This window comes from Bidens hawaiensis, unplaced genomic scaffold (assembly GCF_021521415.1).
Source record: "Bidens hawaiensis isolate Kalapana, Puna unplaced genomic scaffold, B.hawaiensis_p1.1 tig00014356_1, whole genome shotgun sequence".
In the NCBI taxonomy this organism is placed as follows: Eukaryota; Viridiplantae; Streptophyta; class Magnoliopsida; order Asterales; family Asteraceae; genus Bidens; species Bidens hawaiensis.
Genome location: NW_027492241.1, coordinates 89,323 through 98,262, shown reverse-complemented (window position 1 = coordinate 98,262; position 8,940 = coordinate 89,323). Strand labels below are relative to the sequence as shown.

Sequence of the window (8,940 nt, the reverse complement as noted above, 5' to 3'; positions counted from 1 at the left end):
GTATCATGTATGTGTTCCTTATGTATTAAGCCAGCCACTCTCTCTCCCTCTATAAAATTATAAAGTTTTGATTTTTATGTCATTTTAACCAAAACCCAACTCCCCAATTGATTATTATTATTAAATCTTTGTGGGTTTTTATTTTCTTGGCTTTTTAATTTATAAATTACGTGTATTTGCTGTTTACATTTCGTTTTCACTAGTATTTTAATTTGGGTCTGGTTTGGTTTAAGAATAAGAAAGTGAGGGAACACAGAACCAACACATAACACAAGTGTAGAGAGATAAAGCTTTCATCTTTCTTCTTGATTTCTTGATGGGGTTTTGCCACAAACTTATCTTGTGAAGTGTGTGTGTGTTTCTTGAGGTGAAATTAGTCTGTGAGACTCAATGGATACAAAAGGAAGGCTTATTGCAGGTTCACACAACCGGAATGAGTTTGTTCTTATCAATGCTGATGAAGTTGGAAGAGTAAGATATTATTATTATTATTATTAATTTAAATCTTTGATTTTCTGAATTGGGTTTTGAATCTTGCTTCAATTTATTGCCAATTATGCAAAATCTTGAATTTTTGAGCCTAAATTATTGATCTTTGGTTTGTGTAATCAATTAAAGCTTGTTTTTTTATATTTATTTCTGTCGGTGGGTTGAATAGTGTGCAAGAATTTACCCTTTTGGATAATAAATACTGTTCATAAGTTAGATTTGGGTTATATATAAAACAATTTAAATAGATTTAGTTTTACAGTGTAGTTGACTTTAGGTTTGACTTCTTGGTCTGAAATTTTGATATTGGTTTTTTTGACAGGTTACTTCTGTAAAAGAATTAAGTGGTCAGATTTGCCAGATTTGTGGTGATGAGATTGAGATAACAGTTGATGGTGAGCCATTTGTTGCTTGCAATGAATGTGCTTTCCCTATATGTAGACCTTGTTATGAATATGAAAGAAGAGAGGGTAATCAAGCTTGCCCTCAATGCAAAACTCGGTTTAAACGGATTAAAGGTAGCGATAAATTATGAATCTTGTGTTTGAAATTTTAGTTAAGTTTAAAGATTTTGTGAAAAATAATAAGTTGGATGATGATTAGGGAGTCCACGAGTTGACGGTGATGAAGACGAGGACGGATTTGATGATTTGGACCATGAATTTGATCTTGCAAATTCTCATGGTGTTTCCGAGGCGGTTCTTTCTTCCTGCCTTAATATCGGGCGGGGTGCGTCTAATGCTTCTGGATTTGCCACCCCTTCAGAGGTGGATGCCGCCGCTCTAAACCCCGAGATTCCGCTTCTTACTTATGATCAAGAGGTATAATAAAAGAACATTCTTCTTTTTGTGATTTTAATTATGTATAAATTAGTAGTAGTGATCATAAAATCTGTAACCGGATGCGTATACTCTATATTTAATGACTTTATTTTGAAAATTGTGAATATTGAATAAAATAACATCATAGGGTCGGTGGTCAAATCAAGATTGTGATATTTCTTGTGATTTCAAGTTGTGATGTGTAGTAGTAGAGTTAGAAAATATATGAAGGCGGTGCAAAAGATTTTGAATTTATGATGTTATATAAAAAAACTTGTCTTTATTTCGAAACCTGCGAACACCGAGTACAAAAACGTCATAGGGTCATATTGGTCAAATCAAGAGTTTTTAGTTTCCTTGTGATTTCAAGCTGTAAAGTTTAGTAGTAGAGTTAGAAAATATATGAAGGTGATGCAAACGTTTCCTAGTTATGATGTTGTGTTGAAAAGTTTAAGCACCTCTGCTAAGTACAAACCGTCACAGTCCATTGGTCAAAGTCAAGATTTGTGATTTATTTTGTTAGTTAATGTGATTATTTTGTTTATTATAGGATGATGGGATTTCAGCTGACAAGCATGCTTTAATCATCCCACCATTTATGAACCGTGCAAAGCGTGTTCATCCTATGCCATTTTCTGACACTGCTTCATCAATTTCTTGTAAGTATTTGGTTTTTGATCAAACATAAAGTTTCAATTTTTGTAGCGTTTTTGGATTATTTTCATATGTTTATTGCTGGTCTTCTATGTTTTAGTGCCACCTCGACCCATGGATCCTAAGAAAGATTTGGCGGTTTATGGATATGGAACAGTTGCGTGGAAAGATAGAATGGAAGAATGGAGAAAAAGGCAAAATGATAAACTACAAATGGTTAGGCATCAAGGTGATAGTGGCGGTGGCCAAAATGATGGAGATGTTGATGATCCCGATATGCCAAAGTATGTTCTTTTTTCCAATATTATTTGATCTTATTCAATGGTCGTTAATTTATTTCTCGAGCAACGGTAGTTGTTTCAAGAAAAAAAAGCAAATCTTTTAGAAGATAATGGCAAAAGAATTCGTCTTTAACAAATTACTTGATTTTATCGTATGATTTTGTAAAGTAATATATTGATTTTAATCATTCAAAAGAATATTTTAGGTTTTTTTTTTGGCGGTTAGACAGTTTTAAGTAAACTATGTGAATTAAATTTCTAGTAGGTGCAATTAAGTGTATGATTTTATTGTCATATGCGAATCGTATATTTAACAAGTTACTTGATTTTATTACTTTATCCAAGTAAGATATTGATTCTAGTCTCCAAGATTTAGAACAGTATTTTAGGTATTTCATTAACTTTTTAAGTAAACAAAGCGAGTCAAATGTTTTAGTAGGTGCAATAAAGTGTATTTGATTTTGTCTCACTTTTTGTAGGCACGCATACATACATGCATAATGTATGTATATGTATATATATTTATGCGTATGCATTAAAGGTATGGTTTTCTAGGAATTTATTATTTGTTATGTGTGTATAGGATGGATGAGGGAAGACAACCACTTTCAAGAAAGTTACCAATTCCTTCAAGCAAGATAAATCCATACCGAATGGTGATATTGATTCGTATGGCGATTCTTGGTCTATTTTTTCACTATAGAATCCTACACCCCGTTAATGATGCATACGCGTTATGGCTCATATCAGTCATTTGTGAGATATGGTTTGCAGTCTCGTGGATCTTTGATCAATTCCCGAAATGGTTCCCAATTGAGCGTGAAACCTATCTTGATCGATTGTCACTAAGGTATGTGGTCCCCACCCCTTTTAAGCCACTTACATTATTTGTAAACACGAGCAAAGGTGAAAATGGGTCAAAACTGACACGGTGAACAGCATTTGTGTCTATTCTATTATTTGCGAATTCTTCAAATAACACTTTCGACAATTTTCAACCCTTTTGCCCCGCTTCATTTTTCGTTCAGAGTTTTTAAATTTGACTCTTTAGAGAAAAATCAAGCCCGAATTGACTCGTTTAAACTATATTGGTTGAAACTTGTGAGCTATGAAAGGTAAAGGGTAAACTGCACTAAATACAGACAAGCTGTAAACTTTTTTTTAGCAAACTAGATTAGCGGTGTAATATAAGACAGCTTATTACCGGTAAACAAGTAAGCTCATTTCAACTGTTTTTACTTTTTTGTTGCTGATGTGTCATTGACATATGGCATGGCAGCCACTACATCAAATGTCGCATATGCAAAAAAAAAGTTATGTGACTAAAAGCTCAAAAAACATATTTTTAGACTTGAGAATTTTACCTTTTAATTAAAGTAATACACTAGAATAACAAACTTACATCTGATGCAACATTTGACAACTTTTTATATAATCTTCTTTTTAGGTATGAGAAAGAGGGGAAGCCATCCGAGTTGGCTCCGGTAGACGTTTTTGTGAGTACGGTGGATCCAATGAAAGAACCGCCACTAATTACTGCCAACACGGTGTTATCGATTCTGGCGGTGGATTATCCTGTGGACAAGGTGGCTTGCTATGTCTCTGATGATGGTGCCGCCATGCTTACATTTGAAGCTCTCTCAGAAACATCTGAATTTGCAAGAAAGTGGGTCCCGTTTTGCAAAAAGTTTAGCATTGAACCGCGTGCTCCTGAGTGGTATTTTGCTGAAAAAGTTGATTATCTTAAAGATAAAGTGCATCCAACATTTGTCCGGGAACGTCGTGCTATGAAGGTAAGAATATTATTTGACTTATTGGGTCAAACCTGTTGACTTTAGAACAATTGACCTGCAGTAATGACCTTTTTGTCCAAATTTAATCATTTCTTTTACAAGGTTAAAAGGTTGACCGTTTGAGCTTGTTTTTTCTTGCTTTGGTTAATGATTTGTACTAATGATAAACTGGTTGAAACACAGAGGGAATATGAAGAGTTTAAGGTAAGAATAAACGGGCTCGTTACAATGGCACAAAAGGTTCCGGAAGAGGGATGGACAATGCAAGATGGTACTCCATGGCCTGGAAATGATGTTAGGGATCATCCAGGAATGATCCAGGTAAGCATAATGTTTGAAGTATTAGGAATTGGATAAAAGAAGTAATAAATTAATATCTATGAACGTTCTTGTTTTATGAAAATAGGTTTTCCTTGGGAATAATGGTGTCCATGACATAGAAGGAAACGAGTTACCACGTCTTGTATATGTTTCTCGTGAAAAAAGGCCTGGATTTGACCACCACAAGAAAGCCGGTGCCATGAACGCTTTGGTATACACTTTTTTCTTAATACATACAAACTACTAAATCGCTTTATTTAAGAAACTAAATATTTATAATAATAAATGTTTTCTTGTAATATTATTTAACAAACAAATCATTTATCTTTGTTAGATTGGGAAACCTGTTTATATAATATGTTTTTTAAATAAAGCTTCTGAGTTCTGACCATTTGTTTTCTTGAAGATCCGAGTGTCGGCCGTCATTTCAAATGCACCTTATATGCTCAATGTCGATTGTGATCACTACATAAACAACAGCAAAGCATTAAGAGAAGCGATGTGTTTCATGATGGACCCCACATCAGGAAAGAAAATATGCTATGTTCAGTTTCCTCAAAGATTTGATGGTATTGATCGTCATGATAGATACTCGAATCGTAATGTTGTGTTCTTTGATGTACGTACCATCCCCTTTGACTTTTTCTAGTTAACCTTTATAGCTTATAGGATGTAACGTTCCTAATATCCGCTTTATGTTTAGATTAATATGAAAGGGCTAGATGGAATCCAAGGGCCAATATACGTTGGAACGGGGTGTGTGTTCAGGAGACAAGCATTGTACGGTTATGATGCCCCGACCAAGAAAAAACCGCCCGGGAAAACGTGTAATTGTTTGCCTAAATGGGTATTATGTTGTTGTTGCAAATCGAGAAAGAAGAAAGCCAAAGGAAAGTCAAAGGAGAAGGTACCAAAGAGCAAGGAGAGCAAAGACACCTCGATTCAGATATACGCGTTAGAGCGCGTTGAAGAAGGAATCGAAGGTAAGTAACGTATTTAAACGAGGCCCGATTTGAAATACTTTTATTTTGTTATTGTGGAATAATAAAAATAAATGATTTTTTATTTTATTTTATGTAGGAATAGATAGTGAAAAGTCATCGCTTATGCCTCAAATAAAGTTTGAGAAAAAATTTGGTCAATCTCCGGTGTTTATTGCTTCAACACTTTTGGAGGATGGTGGTGTTCCTCCAGGTGCCTCATCAGCATCACTATTGAAAGAAGCCATTCATGTTATAAGTTGTGGTTATGAAGATAAAACCGAATGGGGAAAAGAGGTATGTGAATACAATAATAAGTTTGAGGTGGAAAAATGGATGGGCCAGGATCGTTAGGTATTGGATCCAAACGGGTTTAAAAGTAGTGATATTTTATATGTGGTTGCCTCGAAACATTTTCTTATCCAAAAGTTTTGAAGTTTATATAAATAATCTATTTTTTGGCCCGTTAGTTTCTTGATTTTACTCATTTGCACCGTTAAGAGATAAAACATAACCTAGATCAACCCATTTTCAAAGTTTTTATGAATAATTAGTGTGTTATATTTTTACAATATTAATATATGTTTTTGAAAAAAGTGATTTAGGAGGCTATGTGCACTCAAGATACACTTTAGGTGGCTCCATTTTTTTACTAGTTATTTTTCTTGATTTTTCTCATCTGATCCGTTAAGAGATAAACGGGTCAAAATTGCCACCTCTAGAATTTAAATTTGGTAGGTCCCACAAAATGGAGTGTTATCAACTGTCTTAGTATTGCTTATTTTATTCAAGGCTATAACTAATATGTATTTGCAAAATAGGTTGGATGGATTTACGGTTCGGTTACTGAGGATATTTTAACGGGCTTCAAGATGCATTGCCATGGTTGGCGTTCCGTTTATTGCATTCCGAAACGGGCCGCATTCAAGGGTTCAGCTCCCATTAATCTTTCTGATCGTCTTCACCAAGTTCTTAGATGGGCTCTTGGGTCGGTTGAAATATTGTTGAGCCGACATTGTCCAATATGGTACGGGTATGGGTGTGGTTTGAAACCATTAGAAAGGTTTTCATATATAAACTCGGTTGTTTATCCATTGACATCCGTCCCATTGCTTGCTTATTGTACTCTTCCGGCTGTTTGTCTACTTACCGGCAAGTTTATTGTTCCCGAGGTAAGAAGTTTGCTTTTTTTTTTGTTCAATCTTTTGTAATGTGTTGGGTAACCTGTCAAAGACGGCTGGATTGAGTTGACCACTTGACCCGAAACACTTTTTGTTCAAAAATTATTTAATTCTAAATACATAATCAGTGTCAAAATCATTTAACAAAATAATATTATTTCAAATATACTATTTTTTAGCTCTTTGATCCGTCTCTAACGTGAACCCGAATAGACCAATAAATAAATGAATCAATCTTGTAACATAGTCGCGTATTAGTAAAAAAAAATAGAGTCTCATGGGATTATCAAATGTCATTTGCAGATAAGCAACTATGCCAGTATTCTTTTCATGCTCATGTTTTTATCCATCGCGGTTACAAGTATTCTAGAAATCCAATGGGGCCGTGTCGGTATCGACGACTTATGGAGAAACGAGCAGTTTTGGGTAATCGGTGGTGTTTCCGCTCATCTTTTTGCACTTTTCCAAGGTCTTCTAAAAGTCTTAGCCGGAGTCAACACAAACTTTACGGTCACATCAAAGGGTGGTGATGATGGTGATTTTGCAGAGCTTTATCTCTTCAAATGGACCACCCTTTTACTCCCACCGTTAACCCTTTTGATCATCAACATAATCGGCGTGATTGTCGGGATATCCGACGCGATTAGCAACGGGTACGAGTCGTGGGGCCCGCTTTTCGGTCGGTTGTTCTTCGCCATATGGGTGATTTTACATCTTTACCCTTTCCTTAAAGGTATGATGGGGAAACAAAACAGTGTTCCCACCATTCTCATTGTGTGGTCTATTTTGTTGGCTTCGATTTTCTCGCTCTTGTGGGTCCGGATCAACCCGTTTTTGGACCGGGGCGGGATCGTGCTAGAGGTTTGCGGGTTGGATTGTGATTGAAGATACGACGAGCGAAGAATAAACACGAAACAGAGGTGAAAACCGGATATTTGTCGGTGAATGTGTGTAGATAAAAAGGGTTGGTTTTTAAAAATCTTTTTCATTGATTCTTTTGAAATTTGGTAATTTTTGTGGGTTGTGAAGGATAGACTTTTTAAGAAAGATCTGTAATCCTAGGAAGAACATAAAGTTTAGTTATTGCGGTGTAATTTAATATTTTATTTTTATTTTATGAATTAGGACTTGTTCTTGAATCTATATTCTGTCTACATTCTAGCATTTTTATCAATCTACTGAAATGTTAAAAAGTAAACTACAATTTTTTGTTCATTCAGTATATCAAAAATTGCATCTCTTGCAGCTTGTCTTTATTATTGATAGTAATCATTCTTTATTTTATATTTAGTGTTTGTCATGATATTATCATCTTTTCCACTAATGTTAAAATTTTAATTATCTTTCTTTAAGATGACTCTTTTACTTTGAAGTTAAGATTTTAATTATCTTTTTTCGTAAGATAATATTACTATTTTACTTTATAGAACAAAACGTGTAAGCTTTGTCATTATTATTATTATTATTATTTGTTTCTTAATTTTTTTTCTTATATTTTTTGTTTATTTTTATGTTAGAACTTGTTTAGGATTTAATTAATCAATATGTTATAAATGTAGTTTACTAGTTTTAATAATAGATTTCTATATTGTATTTATTTATGTAATTCTTTTGGTAAATCTTAAATTTATATAAACGAAACATTTAAAAGCTCTCTGATTGTTTCTTACATTCTTTCAAGCCACCAGATTGTTTTATTTGTAAATGAATATTTCTCATGCATTTAACCCGAATTCACGGGTATGGGTCTCATCAAACCCAGATCACCTTAAACGGGTTATAACTTCTCATTATATTAAAAATTAATTTTATCAAATATTTGATATGAAAATCCTATAAAATAGGGATATACTAAAAATTAATATCCACTTTTTTTAAGAAAAAAATATTATTTATTTTATGAAACAATTTTATGTATAAACAAATATAAACGGGTCATGGGTCTCACCAAACTCATAGCTTTTAAACGGGTTATAACATCTCATTTATTTGGAAAACTCTTTTATTATCAAAACCTAAGTATATTATTAACATTCTTACAATTAAAAAAATATAAATACTCGACACGAAAAAGAAACACAACCCCCATAACATGAAATGGAAGATAAAAACTAGTAACTAAATAAACAGGCGGAAATATATGTGACAAAATAAAAGTCTATAAAAATTGCATTTTTCCAAAATTAATTGATTAAATAATTAATTAAGTCTTAGATAAGTTTACAAAATAAAATTTACGACAAGAAGAAGAGGGAGAAGGAGAAAAGAAAAGAAAATAGTTATGGAAATCACACATTTTGTCTTTTACTAGTAAGGGGCTGTTTGGTAGCTTCTTAACAGTTATTAAGAGGCTACCTCATAACCTCTTAATGGTTAAGAGGTAACCTTAAGTCTGAATGGTTAAGAGATTTTAGGCTACC

At 33.6% G+C, this 8,940-nt stretch overlaps 1 protein-coding gene across 1 annotated transcript; it reads left to right on the top strand.

The window, feature by feature from the left end:
- The first annotated feature begins 269 nt into the window (after positions 1-269).
- On the top strand, positions 270-7,659 carry LOC143546502 (cellulose synthase A catalytic subunit 2 [UDP-forming]-like). Its single transcript, XM_077038162.1, has 14 exons — positions 270-471; positions 812-1,007; positions 1,093-1,310; positions 1,861-1,969; positions 2,065-2,248; positions 2,829-3,095; positions 3,693-4,038; positions 4,222-4,359; positions 4,445-4,570; positions 4,766-4,978; positions 5,063-5,342; positions 5,440-5,636; positions 6,161-6,511; positions 6,824-7,659. The coding sequence occupies exons 1-14, from the start codon at positions 391-393 to the stop codon at positions 7,403-7,405; spliced, it is 3,288 nt and encodes a 1,095-aa protein (XP_076894277.1). The 5' UTR covers positions 270-390; the 3' UTR covers positions 7,406-7,659.
- The last annotated feature ends 1,281 nt before the right edge of the window (positions 7,660-8,940 follow it).